The 22,493-nt window shown below is 54.5% G+C and overlaps 1 protein-coding gene across 4 annotated transcripts in view; it reads left to right on the forward strand.

Annotated features, from left to right (window-relative positions):
- The window catches only part of EIPR1 (EARP complex and GARP complex interacting protein 1), an 89,219-nt gene extending 67,862 nt beyond the window's left edge, over positions 1-21,357 (forward strand). For all 4 annotated transcript variants that reach the window (XM_029232044.1, XM_029232048.1, XM_029232045.1 and 1 more), the window contains 4 exons: positions 13,962-14,098; positions 16,532-16,699; positions 17,903-18,055; positions 20,184-21,357. In XM_029232044.1, the coding sequence (XP_029087877.1) occupies positions 13,962-14,098; positions 16,532-16,699; positions 17,903-18,055; positions 20,184-20,358 (633 nt within the window). In that variant the 3' untranslated portion in view covers positions 20,359-21,357. The remainder of the gene's footprint in view (positions 1-13,961; positions 14,099-16,531; positions 16,700-17,902; positions 18,056-20,183) is intronic.
- Positions 21,358-22,493: the final 1,136 nt, after the last annotated feature.

Here is a 22,493-nt window from a genome sequence, read left to right on the forward strand (position 1 = left end):
CAGGATATCCAAAATTATAGTCTTCTGTTTCAAGTATAAGTCTTTTTAACGAATGGATTTTCAATGTGTATTTGGTTAAAATCACCTTTCAGGTAGGAGCAGTCATGTAGGCAAATTTCCTGGTTGTGAAAATAATGGTTGACTGTGACCCAGTGACCTTTCAGCCTGCCTTCCTTTCATTCACGTGTGTGCATGGTCCTGAGGGTGTAGCCGTCAGGCACGTCAGCCATCTGTCCACGGGGGCGCTGGAGCCCTTGCCTGCACACAGGCTGTCTCTCCATCCCGTTCCCACCCGTCCTGTCACCCTCAGATCCTGCCACCGAGGCCGAGAGTAGCTGTCTCTGCAAGTTCCCAACCAGAAGGTTACGTCTCTCTCAACAGGCCTGTTCGTTCCCAGACCTGTTTAATATTTAGCAGCAACCTTCTTGGGAACCAGTTTGGCTTTCAAATATTCATCACTTTGAATGCTTTGTCCTTCATAGAGTAAATGCTCTGCCAATTGGTATATTTTCATACATGATCCCTTAAAGTTTCCTCTTATAAAATGTGTTTTTTACATGCATTCATAATTTCATTGCATTTGCATGTCAAAGCGACAACTTTAGAGAGAAGACCAAGACATTTGAAATGAAAGCTTCTAATGCCACCCACTCAGTTGGGCCTGCGGCCCAACTGCCACGGGTTCATGAACGGCGTCTCTTGGACAGGTTTCTTCAGTGAGCTTGCATCTCACCTTATCCACTTGTTCCCGGGATGCGTGGTCAGCCCTTTCCCCTCGTGGTACCCACAGTGTTCGTAAAGCCTGTCTTCACCCTCTGGGTGAAGAGATGCGTGAGTGATGATTTATCACTGTCGATACATGACCCAGAAGGCAGACCCTTCACAGTATGGGATGTCCTGTGTGAGTCTTAAAGCTGCATTGTCAGAAGGGTGTCTCCCAGGCTTCAATGTGAACTTAAGAGTATAATACTTCAGGAAAGAAATCACTATTTTTATTAAAATTAAAAAAAAAAAAGACACATCTCTGTATCATGGAGTAGAACACAAATTTCACCCAGACTTTCAAGCTCGAGCAGGAAACTCGAAGGAAACTGGCTGCCTCCAATTGTCCTTGGGGCCCCCACAGGTCTGGGCAGACACTTGCACAGTCCCCCACCTTCCAGGGGGACTTGCGAGGCCATCTGGGCCGGAGTCCAGGGGCCCCTCCCATCCCCTGACTCCAGCCTACCTCTCGGTGGGGTGTTCCTCCAGACTGCACTTGAGGACAGAAAGGGGGACAGTGCTTTCCTATGAAAATGCCGGGGCTCGAGGCAGGCTCGGGGCTGGGAGCCTGGGCCTGGTCCAGAGGATGCTCGGGGGCTGGCTGAGCGGCTGCCGCCCCGCCCAGCAGGAGGCACCAAGGGGAGCCGGTGGCGTTAGGATTCAGTGGCTCCCAGGGCCCCGACTTTGCGGGCCCCGTCCTGTCATCAAAGCGTGAACACCTCTTCAGACCCTCAGTCATCTCAAAATGATTTTATGGTGGGGTGATTAATCTGTAACTTATTTTCTGCAGAGACCAATTTCGTTTTCTCTCCCCCTTTTTTATCTGCTGTCAGCAGTTCTGTCGATACCACTTTGCGACCCTCGGCTGGAGTATTTAATACTGAAACCTTCCTATCGATTTCGACCGTCTTCATACCCGGCTCCTCTATTTTTTTTCTTATTGTTTGAGGATATTGCCGTCTGCGGAGAATCTAATCTTATGCTCACTGCATCATTACCTTTTGCAATTAAATTGGAGGCTCTCTGCCATTTATAATCGATAGCGGAGCCCAGGGGAGGCCTGGGGCGGAGGTTCCATGGGGTCCTGGACCCCGATGAGGGCCAAGGCAGAGCCTCCCTGTTTGGGTCTGTGTGCGTGCACCTCTGGGTTCTAGTTCCTTTCACTGGCTGTGGAAAGAAGCAGCTTCTCCTGAGGTGCAGGGACGGCAGAGCGGGAGGAAGGGGGCCCGGTGTCACCCACTCAAGGTGCAGGCCTGGGGGCACTTGCCCACAGGAGCACTTCTTTGAAGGGAGAGAACGGGCTTCAAGGACACAGTGTATTTTCAGAAATTTCTAGTCCAAGGTTTACAGCGTACCAGAGGAGGCCTGAGCACAGGCAGATGCGGGAGCAGGTGGTGACCGGAGAATCATTCCATGCAGCCATGCCCACTGAGCCCGGAGCACAGAATGTGCTTGCTGTCTGGGGACAGAGCACTGGGTACAGGCTGAGCCCCTTGGGACCAGGGCAGAGGCGGGTTGGGCCTGGTGGTGCGGCCCGGGCTCCCCACTCCCTCACCCGTGGCCCTACCTTCCCTGGCTTCCTGGGCTCCGAGTGTGGCCACAGAGAGGAGGGAGGCTTGCTCAGCGGGCCCCTGGTCAGACCCTGCGGCTCGGTCCTGGCAGGCTGGGTGCCCTCAGCGCAGCCAAGGCCGCATGGCCCGGCCTGGGGGCTCATCTCTGCCTCCGCCCTGATGGTCGCGAGACACGCCCATCCTCCGGACGCCCCAGGACCAGGGCCTCACTCCCGCCCTCCAGACAGCAGGGGTCTGGACAGCAGCCCTAGATGAGGGTGCGCTTCTGTCACTCAAGCCCCTGGTCCCGTTGGGGAAGCAGGTCCTGGTGTCGCCTCCCTTCTTATTTGCAGGGCTAAGGTTTTTCTTTTTTCAACAGACCTTTATCTTTTAGAGCAGTTTTAGGTTCACAGCAAATTTGAGGGGAAAGTGCAGGGATTCCCCATCCCCCCCTACACAGTCCCCGGCAGACAGGGCAGTTACTACAGTGACGAGCCCACACTGACCTGTGGCCGCGCGTCTGCGGATTTGGACACGTGTGCTGACACGTATCCACCATTACAGATTCATACTTGGTGTCTTCACTGCCCTAAAAATCCTCTGCTCCACTAGCCCTCCCTCCCTCTAAGCCTGTGGCAACCACTGATCTTTTTACTGCGCCTGCAGTTCTGCCTCTTGCAGAGTGTCCTAGAGCTGGGCTCATACAGGGTGTAGCTTTTACAGGCCAGCTTCTTTCTCTAGTCACTGCATGTAAGGTTCCTCCGTGGCTTTTCATGGCCTGACAGTTTGTGTGCTTTTAGCGCCGAGAGATATTCCATGGTCTGCAAGCTTCTTCATTTTGATAAAGTTCAGTGCATGAGTTTTACAGATTGTGCCTCGGGTGTCAGGTCTGAGGACTCTGTGAACAGCCTTGGACCTTGAAGTTTTTCTCCTGTGTTTTCCCTACAGGTTTACAGTTTGCATTTTACATTTCAGCCATGGTCCATCATGAATCGGTGTTGGTAGACAATGCCTGTACCCTCTCTGGGGGCTCAGGTGAGGACAGAGTCTCGGGGCCTTCGCTGTCCTGGGTGGGGTGTCTGTCTGGAGCAGAGCAGTTGTCAAGAAGTTTCCTGTCTCTCGGGGCTGCCCTTCCTGGCCCCTGGGCTGCAGGGAGCAGCGTTCCTGGAGCTTTGGGGGTCTGTCCCCAGGGGTGTTTCTGGGTTGGGGCCCATGCGGGAGAGAAAACACAGACCCTCGACACTGTGTGTTCCTCGTGCCCCAGGGCCCTCCCTGGTCAGCCTGTTCCCCACCTGTGTTTGTTCTGTGTATAAAGTCCCGGGGTTTTGCTGCACTTGGTGGGAGCTGTAAAGAAAAGTGTATCTGCCCCACCCTCCCAGCCGCAGGCGTCCCTGAAGGGAATTTGAAGGTCACAGCCCTCCTCTGGGCCCCTCACTTCCCTCCCTGCAATACCTGTGATGCCCGAGGGCATGACAGCTCTTGCCTCTAATGAGAGGAAAGTCCTGCCGCCCCAGGTGCCTCAGGGGCGTCGCTGGCTGGGGGCAGACGAGGGGCTGTGGGGGCTCCCTGGACCCGCTGTGCAGGCGTAGCCAGGACTCACTGAGGGTGCAACAGCCTGCCCTTGCTCACTCATTTTAAAGTAGCTCCTTTAAAGAGAGGCACAGACCTCGGATCCTGTAATCTGACCCCTCGCTTCACAGGTGAGAAGAGTGAGGCCCAGGAAGCAAGGGACTTTCCGAAGGTGGCCTGGGTGACAGATGTGGGTCTGCAGTTCAAGCCCGCTCTGCCCCGTCGTCCCACAGAGACGTGTACTGAGGGCCTCTCGTGCACATGCGCCCAGCCGACCCTCCTGCAGAGCTTGCGCTTGGAATCTGCGTGTCTTGGATGGGCAGCAGCATTTTGTCCTGTGAACGTGGATTAGATTTTGGGAAACAGTCAAAAGTTATTTGGAGCAAAATCTAGTAAATAAGATAGTTAAGCAAGCTTTATAATGTAAAGCTAGTTAGTGGAAACCATGTTCAAACTCTCTGAAAACTGGTTTTCTTTCTTTTTTTTTTTCATTTTTATTGGAGTAGAGTTGATTTACAATGTTGTGTTAGTTACAGGTGTACAGCAAAGTGAATCAGCTATACATATATCTACTCTTTTAAAAATATTTTTAGATTCTTCTCCCATATAGGCCATTACAGAGTATTAAGTAGAGTTCCCTGTGCTACACAGTAGGTACTTATTAGTTATCTTTTTTTTTTTTATTGGGGTATAGTTGCTTTACAGTGTTGTGTTACTTTCTGCTGTACAGCGAAGTGAATCAGCTATATGTATACATATATCTCCTCCCTCTTGAACCTCCCTCCCCTCCCATCCCGCCCATGTAGGTTATCACAGAGCACCGAGCTGAGCTCCCTGTGCCATACAGCAGGTTCCCACTAGCTATCTGTTTTACACATGGTAGTGTATATATGTCAATCCTAATCTCCCAATTTGTCCCACCCTCCCCTTCCCCACTCTGTGTCCACATGTCTGTTTTCTACGTCTGTGTCTCTATTCCTGCCCTGTAGATAGGTTCATCTGTACCATTTTTCTAGATTCCACATACATGCATTAATATATGATATTAGTTTTTCTCTTTCTGACTTACTTCACTCTGTATGACAGCCTCTAGGTCCATCCACATCTCTACAGATGACCCAATTTCGTTCCTTTTTATGGTTGAGTAATATTCCATTGTATATATGTACCACATCTTCTTTATCCATTCATCCATTGATGGACACTTAGGTTGTTTCCATGTCCTGGCTATTGTAAATAGTGCTGCAGTGAACATTGGGGTACATGTGTCTTTTTGAATTATGGTTTTCTCAGGGTATATGCCCAGTAGTGGGATTGCTGGGTTGTATGGTGGTTCTATTCTTAGTTTTCTTTTTCTTTTTCTTAGTTTTTTAAGGAACCTCCATACTGTTCTCCATAGTGGCTGTATCAGTTTACATTCCCACTGACAGTGCAAGAGGGTTCACTTTCTCCACACCCTCTCCAGTATTTACTGTTTGTATATTTTTTGATGATGGCCATTCTGACTGGCGTGAGGTGATACCTCACTGTAGTTCTGATTTGCATTTCTCTAATGATTAGGGATGTTGAGCGTCCTTTCATGTGTTTGTTGGCAGTCTGTATGTCTTCTTTGGAGAAATGTCTATTTAGGTTTTCTGCCCATTTTTGGATTGAGTTGTTTGTTTTTTTGATATTGAGCTGCATGAGCTGTTTGTATATTTTGGAGATGAATCCCTTGTCAGTTGCTTCATTTGCAAATACTTTCTACCATTCTGAGGGTTGTCTTTTTGTCTCGTTTATGGTTTTCTTTGCTGTGCAAAAGCTCTTAAGTTTCATTAGGTCCCATTTGTTTATTTTTGTTTTTATTTTCATTATTCTAGGAGGTGGGTCAAAAAAGATCTTGCTGTGATTTATGTCAAAGAGTGTTCTGCCTATGTTTTCCTCTGAGAGTTTTACAGTGTCCGGTGTTATATTGAGGTCTTTAATCCATTTTGAGTTTATTTTTGTGTATGGTGTTAGGGAGTATTCTAATTTCATTCTTTTACGTGTAGCTGTCCAGTTTTCCCAGCACCACTTATTGAAGAGACTGTCTTTTCTCCATTGTATATTCTTGCCTCCTTTGTCATAGATTAGGTGACCATAGGTGCGTGGGTTTATCTCTGGGTTTTCTATCCTGTATCATTGATCTATATTTCTGTTTTTGTGCCAGTACCATACTGTCTTGTTTACTGTAGCTTTGTAGTATAGTCTGAAGTCAGGGAGCATGATTCCTCCAGCTCCATGTTTCTTTCTCAAGATTGCTTTGGCTCTTTGGGGTCTTTTGTGTTTCCATACAAATTTGGTATATAGTAGCATGTATTTGTCAGTCCCAATCTCCCAATTTATCCCTCCCCTGCCTTATCCCCTGGTAATCATAAGTTTGTTTTCTACATCCGTGACTCTACTTCTGTTTTGTAAATAAGTTCATTTGTACCCCTTTTTTTTTTAGATTCCACATATAAGTGATATCATATGATATTTGTCTTTCTGTGTCTGACTTAACTTCTCAGTATAACAATCTCTAGGTCCATCCATGTTGCTGCAAATGGCATTATTTTGTTTTTTTATGGCTGAGTAAAATATTCCATTGTGTATGTATATATACCACAACTTCTCTGTTCATAGACAGAAAACTGGTTTTCTTGTGAGACTCGTAAAAAGGTATTCCAAAATATTTTGAGCGGTGTCTGCATTGTTACCATAATAATACCTTTAGAGCCACAGCTCTCAGACAGCAGTCCTTTGAATTTATGTTTTAGGGTATTTGTTTAAAAAAAAGAAGCCATGAACTCTAAGAAAACATGGATTTAGTAACATATCTTAGTATCATAGCTTAATGGCTGCATATGCCTTTTGGTTTTGTAAATATTGGAGACAATGAGTAGTTTTTAATCTTCCAGGTGGATCTTGGAGAAAATCATTAGATGCAGAATGGGCTGAACGGAGGTATTTAGCTACGAAGTGTTTCCTGAGCTTGCAAAAGACTTCTTTCTATAAGAAAGAGTAAATGTACATTTAGAAACTAAGAGTGGGTGAGAAAAAGCACCTGCTGAGCTGGGAGGGCTGACGTGCTTGTCACTGACATTGGGGTTGAATGCCTGCCGTGGCCACACAGCCTGGGGTGTGACAAATACGGAGATATTGTCTCTGCTTTTTTGTAGTTTGCCACCAGTTACAGGGGCTATAGTGTGCAGATAAGCCTTTAATTCAAATGTTCAGGTTTTCCTGGAATAGGCTGGGGCAGGCGTGGGCCAGTGGCTAAGGGGACGTGGGGGACTGGGGACACGTGGACATGGGACAAACACTGACAGTTGAGTCAAGTCCCACTCACAGTGTGACCTTGGGCGAGTTGCTTGGCCGTCCAAGCCCCAGCGTCCACATCTGTAGAGTAGGGCAGTTTAACAGTAACATTATGTGAGGACAACATCCCCCATGGTGCCTGGTGCACTGCGAGTGGTCTATATAGGCCTGATGGAGGGATGCATGCACGCGTGGACGGATCGAGCGGCTAGAATATGCGGTCTCCACAAGTGGATTACAACTGAGCGTCGGGTTACCCAGTAGGATCCTAGTGCAGAGGCAAGAGGTACAGGGCGGAGAAATCGAGGTGCCGAAAAGCAGTCTGTGTTTACTTGGTAATTAGGTTACTTGCCCCGAAGTCAGCAAGTGCTAATCACAGTTCAGACAGGAAGCAGCAGTGAGCTCTGCTTGGTACGGAGCTCCTGGTGCTCTGAGCTTCATTGTTCCTCCCTCTTCTTCCCTCTCCAAAGGATGACCTACAGGGAGGTCTGTCTCTCCAGCACATCACTAGTGTATCACTGGTGTGACAGAAATACTTGTTACATTCTCGTCCACCTTGGCCAAAAACTTTAAATCTGCCCTCACAACCTTTCCCGTTTTGAGTCTGGAGCTGAGGTCAAGCCCACATTTGTGGGTGTCGGGCGCACGTTTTTCTCCACAAGGAGAGGTTGGGTTTTGGTGCAGCAAAGGGGAAAAGCCCTTTTAGTTCTGTTCTTCTTACAAATAAAGTCTTGTTGGAAATGAACTAAGAATAAATTGCAAATGACCTCAAGTTCCTCACCCGTGCTGGCACCTGCTGCCTTGTGTGCATTTTCTAAACACAGGAGGACTCTGGTTTTCAGGAGGCTGCCCTCAAAACCTTCCCGTGTCAGCTCTGTGGAGCGGGAACGCTTCTTCTGGGCTGGCAGAGTCCTTGACTGGGGGTGGGAGCCGCCAGCCCTGTTGGGTCTGGGTCCGGTGTGGGCCACGTGCAGGGCAGGCGGCCCGCCTTCCCTGACCCTGGCAGCAGGGGCGGGGGCGGCAGCACCCTTTCTTCCATGTCCTGAGGGTAGCGATGGGCCTGGGGGAGTCCTGAGGAGCCCCATTCCCACCACGACCCTGGACCCACCCTGTGCGCCAGAAGGGGCACCCCGCCCCTTCTGCCCTGTCCCTGAAGGTGGGGCACAGCTCCAGGCAGTGTCTGGGCTTTTTAGGAATGTCATCTCATGGAATCCTTATAGCCTTGGGGGGCAGATTCTTTAATATCCCCGTCTTACAAGTGAGACACAGGAGAGAAAGCCAGGCCTCAGAGGGACAAAGTAACTCGTCAGGTTACTCACTAGGCAGCAGAGCGGGGACCCAGCTCAGGGGTCCTGCTCAAAGCTGGGGCTGCCGTTCCCGCAGCTGGAGGCATCCCCGATGGTGTCTCAGAGGGATCACAGGTGTGTCGGTTAGAATGCATTTGGCTGCAGGACATAAGAAGTGACTTAGATAAAGAGGAGGTTTAATAATGTGCTGTAACAAGAAACATGGAAACAAAGCCCCTCTGGGGTTGGTTAATTCAGTGTCTCAACAGCAGAGGACGCAGATACTCTGCATGTTTCTGCTCTGCCATGTCCACGTGTCACTGCTGCCCCCCCCCCCCGTCATGACCGCAAGGTGACTGCAGCGGTTCCAGGCATCACATCCAGATTCCCACCACATCCACAAGGAGAAAGCAGATTTCCTTCCCACGTCTCCCTCGGTTTGAAAGGAAAGCCTTTCCTGGAAGCCCCTCTGTCCCCTTTTCAGGCACGACCGTGTGTCCAGGCCTAAACCCGTCTTTGGCAAGGGGAGCAAGCCCGTCAGCCCTGGCTCAGGGCCGTCTCAGTCCCCGGGGGCGCTGCGGGGTCTGACGGGAAGAGGGCCTCCGGTGGTGGTGGCGTCTGCTGTGTGACAAGCTGCTGTCTCCCAGCAGCTTGGGCCGGGGCACGCGGTGGACTTGCCTGCACGGACACTTTATGTCTCTTACGCTCGAAAGCTGCAGCCCTGCTGTGGCTTCGCCGAGGCTCTCCTTCCAGGGGGTGCGGTGGTGCTCTCTGTCCCCTCTGGTCCTGCGTCACCCTCAGTGCTGATGAGCACGTGCTCGGCCCCGCATCCTCTAGGCCTGCCCCCTCCCCAGGTCTGGTCCCCTGTCGGCGCCGTGGGGCTTGTTGGTGGGGGTGCAGCTTTGGTTGGAACCTCATGCCTCCCTCGAGCCGCTCCTGAAGGCTCCAGTCACAGCATTTTGTTCATAGAAGGTGCCTCTCTTGCTCTTGTCCTGCACTAGTTACTCCTTCAGAGAGGATTTGGGGAGCCTTTAATCATTCCTTCTGGACTGGGAAGCACTGAATATTTCTCTTTAATGCTGGGAAGCAGAGTACTGTGTGCATCGCACCCTCCGGAGTTCTTGCTGAGTTCTGTCTCTGCGTCACCAGGAAACCAGAAAAAGTGATTGATTAACCTTACGACTTGCACCATGCTGGCTGCCCTGAGTAGCGCCTTAAAAATTGATGGTGAGATCTCTTCCAGGTTTTCATTAAAATCCACCTTGCAGACGTCTCGGCACCTGCGGGCATGGCGTTCTGTGGCCCTGGTGCTTCCTGCACCAGACTGTGCAGTGGAGCTGGAGCTGGAGCTGGTCCTGTTCCGCACCGCGGCTGTGGGGCCCAGTGCGAGACACCTACCCTCCCTGTGAAGTAGGGGGCTGGGCAGGGGCCGCCTCTCAGCTACTGAGTTCACTCGGAGTCTCCCCTGCCTCAGGTTAACACCTTATCAGTTATCTGTGCTTCCTAACAAATGACCACCCAGTTAGTGCTTCCCGCTGCCCACCACGGCCATCACGTGGTTTCTGCGGGGACAGTCAAGAGCCCGCAACCTCAAGTCTCTCGTGAGGCCGCAGGCCAGGTGTCAGTGGGGCTGGCGTCTCATCCGAGGGCTCTACCGGGAGGACCTGCTCCCGAGCTCACGGACGCGTTTGTGGCAGGATGCGGTTGGACCCAGGGCCTGGGTTTCTTGTGGGCTGTTCCTCAGTGTGGGTTTTGGAAGCAGACAGTGCGTGTTAAGTTTTGCTGATTTAACTTCTGCGTGAGCCCTGATGGAGTCAGAGTAGAGCAAGTGCAGAGAGCTTTGCTGGCAGTGTCGTTTGTTAGGATTCGACCTGAGTGCTTTGCGCACTGTTACGGATCTTCCCCGCTTGGCACACTTCATGGTGCTTCCCACAGCAGCCTCTTCAAGAATTCACTCTGCTGAGTTTACAGTGCCTGTCTTCTGATGATAGGACCTCATGTGTTCACGCTTCTGAAGAGTTTGATAATGCATCCCCGTGTTCATAGAAAATTAATTAGAACACTGAATGCTGATTACTTAGAAAATATACGGAACCTTTTTTAATTTAAGTATAGCTGGTTTACAATGTAGTGATTCACAATTTTTAAAGGTTATACTCCATCTATAGTTATTATAAAATAGTGGCTATATTCCCTGTGTTGTACACTACATCCTTGTAGCTTAATTTTATACATAATAGTCTGTACCTCTTAATCCCCTCCCTCTACATTGTCGCTCCCCTTCCCTCTCCCCACTGGGAACCTCTAGTTTGTTCTCTATACCCGTGAGTCTGCTTCTTTTTTGTTATAGTCCCTAGTTTGCTGTATTTTTTAGATTCCACATATAAGTGTTATCATGCAGTATTTGTCTTTCTCTGTCTGCATGATACCCCCCAAGTCCATCCATGTTGCTGCAAAAGGCAGAATTTCGCTCTTTTATGGCTGAGTTGTATACTCAACCGTTTTATGTACCTGATTGTTGATCTTACTTAACTAGTCTTCAGAAAACTGAAATGGCGCCTGTACATGTTTCTTTTGGCTAGTTTTTTTTCCCTAAAGGAGAGGCCATAAAACTGTTTCTTGGTTGGTGCTGTCAATGTGGATGTTAAACGTCCAGCCACAGCTGGAAAAGCTGAAGCCCAGTGTGGAAAAGCTCACCCTGTGTGTCTGATGCTCGTGTTTTAGGCCCATTTCAGGGTATGGGGCTCTGTGCCGCCGTCCCTCTTCAGGAGGCTGTGCCTGTCACTGCTGCGGGCAGGGCCGAGATGCCCTCTGCCCACACCAGCTCTCACTGGCCGTCCCTTGTGGTTGAGAGTCCAGGTCCTGCATTGTGAGGCTCCTGCCACCGTCCCTTTCTCCTCCATGGCTTTGCGGTGGTCGCACCGTGTGGTCCCCTCTGCGTCTTGCCTGGGGGCCGGGCCTCCTCCCTGTGACCTGTCCATGCTCTGTGCCCCCCACGTGCCCCCGAAGGTGATGGCACCCCTGATCCTGGGCTGACTTGCCTCTGCTGCTCAGATGACGAGAGAAGGAGAAGCCGTGGCCCGTGATGCAGGGGAAAAGGGGTGGGACCACTGCCCATCATCAGAGGAGCAGACCCTCTGCCGCCCCCAGCCCCTCGGCCCTTGCTGACCCCTCCCGGCGGGCTCCCCACCCGGCTGAGCCAGTCGACATCCTCCAGGAGATTGGGGGTGAGACTGAGGGTCAGTGGGGTCCCCCGTGGGGCCCTCTTGTGGGGTGTCTGGCGCAGGTGCTCCATGGGTGGCCGTGAGGGTGCTGGCCTGGAGGGGAGGCACTGGGACGGCCCTGGGTTTGGGTCCCCGACGTGGCCCTCTCTGCCAAGCTACCTCAGGCCCGGTTCTGCCCAGGTGGCCTGAGCTGCGGCCTGGGCAGCAGGTGTTGCCAGGTCCCGTGGGAGCACCCAGGCCCTGCTGGCCAGCGGCCCCCTTTCTGTCCCTCAGCCGCTTTGTCCTTCCTGACGTCTCGCCCGGCCTCTGGCTCTTCTCGCCCCGCGGCGCTGTCCTCGGCCAGGCTCAGTTCTGCGCCCGCCATCGGGCATGCTCCACGGGCGGAGCGCTGCTGGGTGCGGCTCTGCGTCGCCACTGGGAGCTTCCTGGGGGTGTGTCCCCCTTCGAGGCCCCGCTTCCCCTGCTGAGCTTTCGGCCCAGGAGCTGCTCTCCTCCACCCTCGGCCGCTCTCCCTGCCCCTTCTCCCCACTCCAGGCACCCCGGGGCCTGTCTCAGGTGATGGCTGCTCCCCGGAGCCTCCCTGGCAGCTTGAATGTGAGCCCTGGGAGTGCCCAGAACACGGGCACTTCCTCCTTGAGGTGCTGGTGGGCACCCCTGTTTCATTCCGTCGCCGCCGTGCCTGGTTGGGTCCCCCCGACACTAACACAACACACATGTCTTGCCCAGACCAGACTAACCCTTTAACTTTTGTGGAGAGGAGATTAATAAGTGGTGCTCGGTCTGTAATGGCAGAACAGGTATTTTAACTGGGGTCTTATAAAACAAGAACCCCCGCTTTTCCAGGGGGCGGGCTCTCTCCTCCGCTGCCTCGTTGGGCTGTGGGCAGGGGGTGGGGCGGGGGAGGGCAGGGCTGGGGCCCAGGAGCTGGGCAGGCACCCGGGAAGACACAGGAGCCGCCTGCGTGTCTCCTTAGAGATGTGACGTGTCCCTCCCGTCCCTCCCCCCGCGCTCACGGGCACAGACACCCGTCCTCCTTCCTCCCGTCAGCTCTAGCCCTTCAGTCCCCGGGAGGGGGGCGTGTGCACCTGCAAGGACTTCAGAGGCCCATCATCCACGTGATTTGCTGAATCCGTGAGGCAGGAAAATGGGTTTTTGGGAGAAGGATTTTTCTGGGGCAGGTTGAGACATGAAACTGTCCAGAACCGAGAGAGGCGAGCTGCCGCTGCCGGCTGGTCAGCGTGTCCTGGCTGGGCGACCTCTGCTGCAGTGGGTGCTAGAGTAAGCGGGGCTCTCACTCGGAAGTCGACGTGCCCGCTGTCAGGCTTCTTAACTGGTCCAGGCTCTCTGGAGCGGAAACTGGCTGTTTTCCCCAGGCTTCTGCTCCATCCCCTTGCACTGACCGCCCGCTCCGTGCACCCACCCCGGCCGGGGCCAAGTCTGGGGCCCGATGACAGCCTCGGGCCTCTGTCCAGTGCTGCCGTGGCCATGCCCGGGTCCCTCTCAGAGGGTCCGCAGGGCGAGGCTAGTGTTCAGGGTAAAGTGAAGTGAATCACGGAGGGTCGAGTAACCTGAGGACCACAGACAAGCCTGGAGCCCTCCTGCCTCCAGACGCCACCGCGTGATAGGCCTTTGTGCATAAGATCGTAGACGGCAAGCGGGAGGGCCGGTGGGGCAGCGGGGTCAGGGGCGGAGGGGGCCCTTCTCCCAGGCTTGCACCAGGGCCCGGCCTCGACTGCGCTGGTGGTCTCGAGGGTCTCTGCCGTCCGTTACCTATTGGGGTTTAGTTAACCCCCGAGTAACGGACGCCGAGATCCTCGCAGCAGGGAGGGGAGGGCACACGTCTGAGCACACGTCTGGGTGGGTCGCAGCCTTTTGTCCTTCTCCACCTGGGGTTGGCCGTGCGGCCCGGCGGGCCTCGTCCTTGGTTTTGGAGGAAGCCAGACGGAGCTGGTGCGTGTTGTCTTCAGATTTGAGTGGATTCTCCCTAATCCCACACTGGCAAGTCCTGTCTGATAGAGGCTCTGTTAACGTGCCTTCTATTTTTTGCTGTGTTCAGTTTTATATTTTTTTTTTCCAAATAAGGTTCAAACATTCTTGCCTTCTAAGGGGAGGAAACAAAGACAGAGCTTCCTAATTATTTTCAGTAATTATCTTCAATGATAGCCCGTACAAGATATCCTCTTAAATGCTCTGAATAGAGTTCAAATTACTTGTCTTTTCTTCTTCCTTTGAAAACATCACCCAATTTGCAGCTGGCCAGTTCGGCGTCCCTGGAAGGGAAGGGACAGCTGAAGTTCACGACGGGGCGGTGGAGCCCGCATCACAACTGCACCCAGGTGGCCACGGCGAACGACACGGCTGTCCGAGGGTGGGACACGCGGACCATGAGGTCAGTGACGGCCCCTCCCCTCCCTGCCCCCCCACGCCCATCCACCAGGGCTCGTGTGCTGAGGCCATGTGGCTTGTCTGTGTTGGCCTCGGGCTTGTGGGAAGTCGTACGCCTCGTCCTCTTTCTCTGCCCCATCTTGAGTGCACCCGCGCTGTGGGTCCGCGCCCCGCCCTGGCGGTCCTGTTCCTGTGGGCGCCCTTCGGCGGCGGCAGCGGCGGTCTCCGGTGGAGATCAAGGTCAGGCTTTTGTAGCAGCTCAGGCCTGAGGTGGTGACCGCAGACTCTCGGTCTCCATGGTCGGCGACCACAAGGTGAGGGCTGCCGTCCCCTGGTTAAGCATGGAGCTCGACCATCTCTGCACCTTCAAGATGCACACCCATGGGGCGGTCGTAGTTTGTTATTTAAGTCGTTACACACACAGCTAGTGCTTCTAATGGGACACGGGAGAGCTGCTTTTCTGTGCCAGGTGTGGCGTTGACAGCGAAGGAGTGGTGGTGTGCACACTGTTGTCATGGCAACAGGGCCCTGCAGTCTTTTTTAAGATACAGTTTATCCCCTCAGCACACCGTAATTTATCACTAAGCCGCAAAGACGGATGTCGTGAAATAGCTCGTGTTGCCTTTGAGGGTGGGGGCCCAGCTTTAAATCTAGGTCCACGGCCCCTCTGAAAGCGCAGGGGGTAATCAATATTTGACGTGTGTGTGTGTGTGTGTGTGTGTGTGTGTGTGTGTGTGTGTGTCTGGGCGGTGGCGGGGGTGGGGGTGGGGGTTGTTGGGTTTCCTATCAGAAGCTGAAAGCTGTGCGCTTGGATGTCGGGACTGGAATCCATTCCTCCAGGGCCTGTGGCTATCTTTTCCCGTTTTCATTGTTCTTTGAAGGATGTGTAGATTTGGGTATCTAGATGAGAACCTTGAAGACTGACATTACAGACCCCAAAGCCAGGGGGCAGGAGGGGCCCTGGGAGGCAGCGCCCTGCTGCCCCCTTGCCTGCCGTCCCTGGGGGGATGGGCAGCAGGCGACCCGGGGGCTCTTCTCCTTGGTGTTGTGTCTCTTCTGCAAACAGCCTGGGTGTTGGTGCTTTCAGTGCTGCTTCTGGAATGTATTGTGCTTTTGTATTCAGATCGCTGCCCACAGAGCCCCAGGAAAGCCTGAGTCGATACTCTCTGCCTGTGTGACTCCCCCCAGCTCCCTAGGACCTCGCCGGGCTTAATTTTATTCATTTCCCTGTTTCACTCGGAAGATCTTAAGGTTCGGGTATCTTATTTTAGGAAAAAATATTAGGCTATTGGGAAGGTTCAGGATGTAAAAACCGGTTCAAGATTTAAAAGTGGTTTGGGGCCAGAAAACCCAACATGGGAGAAAAGATGAAAAGGACTGAGGTCATCTGACGTGAGATGGGACTGTGGAGACCTTGGTTTCGGGCGAGGGAGCTGGTTATGGGAGCAGTCCCAGTGGGAGCCATGCAGAGCACGAGGTTCAGGGTTTGCAGGAGAGGTGAAGTCACAGCCGAGGGAGGAAGTGGAGCGGGCAGAGTGGACGGGGTGTCTCGCGGGGCCGACTCTGGGACTGGCGGGGGCCCCTGTCCATCCTGCTGGGACACAAGCTCTTCGTCTGAAGCCACTGTCCTGCCACAGGTGACCTGCACCTCTGGTTTGCGTTTGTGGTATCAGAGGGGGTCGCTGTAGGAGATGGAATATTCTGATTCCGCACCCTGCAAGGAGCAGCCTGGAGGTGGATGGCGGGGCTTCAGTTAGGTCTGTGTGTGCTTGTGTGCCTGCACCTCTGTGCACACTGGTGCACCCACATGTGGGTGTGTACACGTGCATGTGTGGGCATAGGTACCCATGCGTGTGCATGTGTGTACGGCTGGTGTGTGCATGCTTGTGCATTGTGTACACACGTGCAAGCACGCACACGTATGGGCACGCGTGAGCTCTGAACAGCGGTGGGGCCGATTCGGCCCCGTGCCCGCCCATGCCCAGTGTCGGCACCGGGTTGTGTGCGAGGATGAGGCCCAGCCGTGACGAGCACTGCTTCCTTCCGTGTTTCTACAGCTTTCCCAACCTTTCCTTCCTTTTCTCTGTCTCCATCTCCCGACACCAACAGCGCTGTATTCCGCTTCCCAGCCCCTCCCTTTTCCTTCTGTCTCACTGCGTCCTTCCAGACGTTGGTCAGCCTTTCTGTCTGGAGTCTCTCTCTGCTTCTCCGTGGCAGCCTCATCCCTCCGGATCGCTCTCATCCTCAAGATTCTAGGTCACACCTTTGAGCGCCGCCAACCAGCCACCCTTCGGCAGGGTCGCAGGCGTGGCCTGCGCACAGGAGCGCCCCGCCTGGATCCTGCGCTGGACGGGGTCCGGGAGAAGGTGCAGGGTGCAGTCACTGGCTTCCCTCGTCCCACCTCTTACCTGTGCCCATCCCCTCCACCCCTGCACAGCCAAATCTACTGCATTGAGAGTGCACACGGCCAGCTGGTGCGGGACCTGGACTTCAACCCCAACAAGCAGTACTACCTGGCCAGCTGCGGGGACGACTGCAGGGTGAAGTTCTGGGACACCCGCAACGTCACCGAGCCCGTCAAGACGCTGGAGGAGCACTCCCACTGGTGCGTTCCTCGCGCGGGCCGCTTGGGGGAGGGGCTTAGGCAATTTATTTTGCTAATTACTTCACCGTTTGGAAAGGCACAAACCAGCTTAGTTTGTGCTGCTGTGAATCATTCAATCAACCCCGTTTTATTTTTCCTAAAGGAACACTAATTCCAAATCTGAATGTTTGTGATTCGTAAACATAGGAAAAGAAGAAAAACACTAGATTCTGTTTTCTCTTGAAATAGTGCCGGTTCAAATAGGCAAAAATGAGCATGCACAGATGTCCACGTGGCATTGTGCACAGCGCAGGGAGGCCGGGAGCTGCCCAGGGCCTGGCAGCAGGGGATTGGTCAAGTCTGTCCAGTGGTGTCACTGCAGCGGGGATGGTGCCGCTCTCAGAGGGAGTGCGGGATGGCCGTGTGCAGGGACACGCAGAGTGCCCAAGACTGGCCGTTCTCCCTGAGACGCTGTTTTTACGTATATGCCATGTGCTGGCTACTTTTTGCTAAGTGAAAGAGATCGAGTCATAGAAAATCGTGCATAGTATGAGCCAGTTTTTATTCAAATAAAGCATGTTGTGTGTACATGCGTGTGTGCGCTTGCATGTATATGTGTGTGCTTATATGTTTGTCTCCATGCGTGTGCTTGTGTGCATGTTCGTGTGTGTGTGCATGTACTGGTGTGTGTATGTATGCTTCTTTGTGCATGCGTATGGGTGTGTATGCTTGTGTGTGTGTGCACTTGTGTGCATATCTGTGTGTGTGTGTATTTACCACCTGAATGCTGGAGTATGGTTTGGACAGGTTCAGTGAGTGGCCGTAATTCCTGTGGTCTGGGGAGGCGCTCCGTCCCCTGGCCCCGAGCGGCAGTCCGGCTCTCCGCTGTCCCCTGGGTCCGCCGGCGGGCGGCCCAGCTCACAAGCTCTTGGGTCTAGTGACCCGGCCAGAGAGCAGCCCTTGGGAGGCTGCCCTGGGGTGCGACCTATGTCACAGGTTCTCTCTAGTCCGTATTTTGCTTCTTGGGCAGCCTTTGCCTTTAGAATTCTGGAAAGCCTGTGTGGCTCCTGAGCAGTAAGCCTCCCCGCTGGGGTCCGTGCTGCCATTTGGTCTCCGTTAGTCAGGATGCAGAAGGTTTCAGAGCCGTGCCACGCGCCTGCCCCTGCTGGGAGCCACCCAGTGATAGACGAGCGGGTGGGACCCGGCCTCCCTGTCCTCCCACAGGGTGTGGGGCGTCCGATACAACCACTCGCACGACCAGCTCGTCCTCACGGGCAGCAGTGACAGCAGGGTCATCCTTTCCAACATGGTGTCCATCTCCTCCGAGCCCTTCGGCCACCTGGTGGACGACGACGACCTGAGCGAGCAGGAGGAGAGGTGAGCGCTCCGGTGCGGCTCTGTGTATGGGCGTGGCTGTGGGCGTGGCTGTGGGCGTGGCTCGGTCCCTGCGGCTGGTGTCGGGCGTGTCCACCCGCAGGCGCGTGGCTGTGGGCCATGGAGTCGGGTAGGGCAGCCAGGTAGGGCAGCCGAGCCGCGCCATCCGCTGTGGCCTCTGAAACGCGTGTCTGTCCACGTTCTTACTGAGCGTCACACGTAAGGTTGTGAGGACCGTGGCCCGTCTGCAGCCCTGGGGAGTGAGAAGCGACCTCCGCCGGCCCTCGTAACACCCTGTGGGAGAGGCAGTGGCGGGCGTCCCTCCTGGCCGTGCCGTCCTGGATCAGGTCGTGGACTGGCCACCCTCGCTGGCAGGTGTCAAGGCGGGGACTTCGGGCCCAGACCTGGCCCGGCCCCCCCGCACTGCTTCCCCCGAGACGCTGGGTGCCGTGCGGGAAACCTCGCTGACTTTTCCCACAGCTTCACCATCTTGGCTGAGTATTTTCCAAACTCTTTCCAATCCTAATTGCTCTGCTTGGGGGCTCTCTCTTCACAATGGGGTCGCACCTCGAGACTTGTGGGGTCCTGGGGTTCGGGGCTCACACAGGGCGGCCTGGTCCAGGGCAGCGGTGGCGGGGTGAGCCCGTGTCCTGTGTCAGCAGCGTGGGTGTAAAGGAGGCGCGTCTTGTTCCTGGAGTGGATGCGCCTTTGTGTGCGGCGCTGCTTCCCGTTGTGATTCAGAGCTACCGTGGAGTTGAGTCTCCCGCCTCCAGGGCAGGAGGTTCTGGAATAAAACCCTGTCGAGCTGAGTGGTCTGAGCCGTAAAATACGAGAGGGGTTTGTCGTTCTGTTTGGAGACTCTTCACACTTCTGCTTTCTGATTTCTTCCTCTGCCCACCTGAGATGAGCCTAAAATTCCTGTGTGAGAAGCTGGCTGGCGGCAGTCTGCCGATTGTCTCTCTTGAGAGAAACGCAATCATTTTTCTGTTCAAACTGAGTATTTAGATACAGTTGCAGCGGCTTCAGTCCGGCAACCTACCACGTGCAGGGCTTGGGTGTTTTCTACGGTCCTCTCTTCTCACGGCCAAGCAGGCGTCCGAGCCCTGTCTGTACCGGGGACAGAGCTGGTGGCCCCTTCGTTGGCCCCGTGTGTTAATCCAGGGGTCCTGCCTGCACGTGGGCAGCTTCAGAGAAGCGCACTAGGAAGGAAGGCACGTGTGGCTGGCAGGCATGCCGGGCAACGGCACTGGCGCGAGGTGCCGCCACGGTTTCCCGCAGGCCTGCTCCTGGGGTTGGTCCCCATGTCTTAGTGAGTTCAGGAGAATGGGAGTCCCCTGAGGACTTGTATGCGGTGTCTGTACCCGGATGTTTGCTGGCCACCGCAGGTTGGCTTCCTGGGAGGGTCGGGCCGTGGGATGCCTGAGGGTCCGAGCCTGGGGGCACATGGAGCGGGCTGTCTCCTGGGAAAAGTCCCAGATTGCTGAGAGCTCCTTGGGTAGAAAGAGCCACGAAATGGGGAGAAAAGTGCTGAGGAGGCCCTGCTGGGTGGAGAAGCAGCCCGGCGCGTGGCAGGCCTGTGACCTCGGAGGCCCAGGCGGGCGGCCCGGCTCCGCGTGCTCCCACACAGGGCCGCGCACGTGAGCACCGCCCGGGCAGGCGTCCCAGGGAAGGGGCTAGCGACTCCCATGTGAACGGGGTGCCAGGAGGTGTCACAGCCCAGGCCAGGGCCTGCCGGCCTTCCGGCCCCTCACCCTCGTCCTGAGCAGGGCTCCCCATGCCCACCCCAGGGGGCTGTGCCGGCCGGTCCCCAGGTCCCTCTGGCAGATGTCACAGGAGTTTTGGCCGTTGTCCACTTAGCCCCATGAACGTTCCCCAGCCCCTGTCCCCCGAGCCCGAGCACGTCCTGCTGCAGAGCTGTGGAGGGAGGTGTTAGGCGGTAGGGGGCCCCCCACGAGCCGCGAGGGCCCACGGCTGGGGACGGGATGGCTCTGGGCTCCCGCAGGGGCGCCCCCGTTGGCCCCCTCGGCTCCTGGGGACTGCCCGATTGCGCAGGTGAGAAGACCAGGACTGCTGCCACCGATGGGCAGGGCGCCCGCCTCACTCACGCACGCGTGTCTCTGGTGCCTTGTAGGAGCCAGGAGCCTCCCCAGGACAGCGTCATTGCCACCTATGAGGAGCACGAGGACAGCGTGTACGCCGTGGACTGGTCCTCAGCCGACCCCTGGCTCTTTGCCTCCCTGAGCTATGACGGGAGGCTGGTCATCAACAGGGTACCCCGGGCGCTGAAGTACCACATACTGCTCTGACCCGCCAGGCCGTCCTTGGGCGGCTTCCCAGCCGCGGGCAGCCGTGTGGCGGGCGTTGGCTTTCCAGGCGGAGCCCCGTCTGGGAGAGCCAGCATCACTCTGCTCTGATGCGAGCACCTGTGAATAGTGACGGAGCATCTGCCAGCCGACCACTGGCACCTGAAGTCTCCCCTTGCCGAAAGCGAAAACACCGTCCCCAGACTGAGCTGGGGCTCCGCGGGCTGGCCTCTGCCTGGTCACTGCCTACTTCCTCTTCTCGCTTTTAAGGCTGTCGGGAGTCTCTCTGTAATTTGCTTCCATAATGTTGACTCATCTTTCTCTCAAGATTAAAAACGAAATAAAAGGAGCAGGGCCACGCTGCATGGGCTCCAGCTCTTTCTTCAGGAGCTCTGCCCCCGGTATGGCCCCATCACCCGGTCTCTGTTCATTTTCTCCGTGCTGGCCCAGAAAAAAAGGCAGATGGGCCTCCCGTGCTTCGTCCTGGGCTTGACCTGCCCATGCTCGGGCCTGGCCTGGGGGAGCCCTGACGCTGTCAGTGACCAGGGGTCTCCTGCCGGCCTTGTGCCCCATCCCCGGGCATGGTGCCCCACTGGGTCCTGTTCCTTTACTCTGATGGCATCCTCATCGCCTGGAGGTCACATGCGTGTTCCCGGGTCATGCAGCACGCTTACCTGTTGAAACCCCACGTTATCAGGTGATCCTGAAACTCTGAGCACGGGACTCTTGCCTATTCCTTCTCCCGTGGGTCCAGGGGTCTGTTCTGGGCGTGGCCTCACCTGCCCAGGTGTCGCGTCTGTACCGAGATGGCTGTCAGGCGTAGTCCTTTTTTCACAACGGGCTTCAGCTTGAGAATGGACTCGTTCTAAACGCTGAAGCAATCTGTCATCCCCGGAGTGTCTGTGTGGTGGTTTCTAGCTGCACTGTGAGCCCAGAGAGGCATGTCTGGGTTTTGTTTCTTTTTTTCAGGGGTAAGAGTTTGTGGGCAGAGTGGGGACCGTGGGTGAGTGGAGGACAGACGGGGCTGTGGTGGAGGGGCAGGCAGGGGGTGGTGGTGTTTAAGGCCCTTCAGCATTTCTGCTTCCAGGGAAGACCTGCGTTTGTGAGGAGTGCAAAAAAGCTCTAATGAAAGTCCTCAACAAACAGGTGTTTGTTGAGCGCCTCCTGTGTGCCAGGCGCCGTGTAAGATGCTCCAGCTCCGCAGCGACCGAGGCAAAGCTCTGGGCTCACGTGGGGTCTGCAGTCCTGCAGGAACTATCGGCTGCTGTAAATCTTTGCGTATGGGTGTTTGTGTAAACAGAAGTTTTCATTTTCCAGGGCAGGCGTTGGCAAACTATAGCCTGAGGTCATGGGGGCCAAATCCCTGCCACCACCTGTTTCTGTCAATAAAGTTTTATTGGCACGCAGCACCGCCCTTACTCACGTGCTTCGGCACACGTGCAGCAGTGGCCAGGCAACCTCAGCGCCTAAAATCTTTGCTGTCTGACCCTTTACAAAAAAGTTTGCAGCCCCTGCCGCAGGGTCAGCTCTGACCAGTGTGAGCACTGCGTTCTATGGGAGGAAACTGCTGCACTGCTTCCCGAGGGGCCGCGGGCGGGTGCTCAGCTTTCTCAGCCGCCCACGGGCATGGGGTGCTGTCATTTGTGCTTCCCTGCAGCGATGCGGAACGGCTTTCCGCGCACTTAACTCACCATCTACCCGCGTGTCCTCTTTGGTGGAGCCCGTTTTTAAAGTTACATCGATTGTTGATTATTGTGTTTAAGTCCGTTAGGTTTAGAACGTTCTTTACATATTTTGGATAAAAGTCCTTGGCCAGCTGTGTAATTTGCAAATATTTTCTCCCAGTTTTTATCTTCTCTTTTTCATCCTTTTAGCAGCGTCTCTGCAGAGCAAAAGTTTTGAGTTTCGTTGAAGTCCCACTTACCCAACTTTTTTTTTTTTTATAGATTGAAATATTGGAATCAAATCCAATGTTAGGAAGGTTTTCTGCAATGTTTCTTCTATAAGTTGTAGTTTCACAGTTTATATTTGGAGCTATGATCTATTTTGAGTTTTTTAAATAAGGTGTGAGGTTTTGGTTGTGGGTTTTTTTTTTCTTATAGATATCCAAGTATTCCAGCACCATTCGTTAAAGACCG

The sequence above is a fragment of the Monodon monoceros genome, unplaced genomic scaffold (genome assembly GCF_005190385.1).
Source record: "Monodon monoceros isolate NGI ecotype Baffin Bay Population unplaced genomic scaffold, NGI_Narwhal_1 Super_Scaffold_19, whole genome shotgun sequence".
In the NCBI taxonomy this organism is placed as follows: Eukaryota; Metazoa; Chordata; class Mammalia; order Artiodactyla; family Monodontidae; genus Monodon; species Monodon monoceros.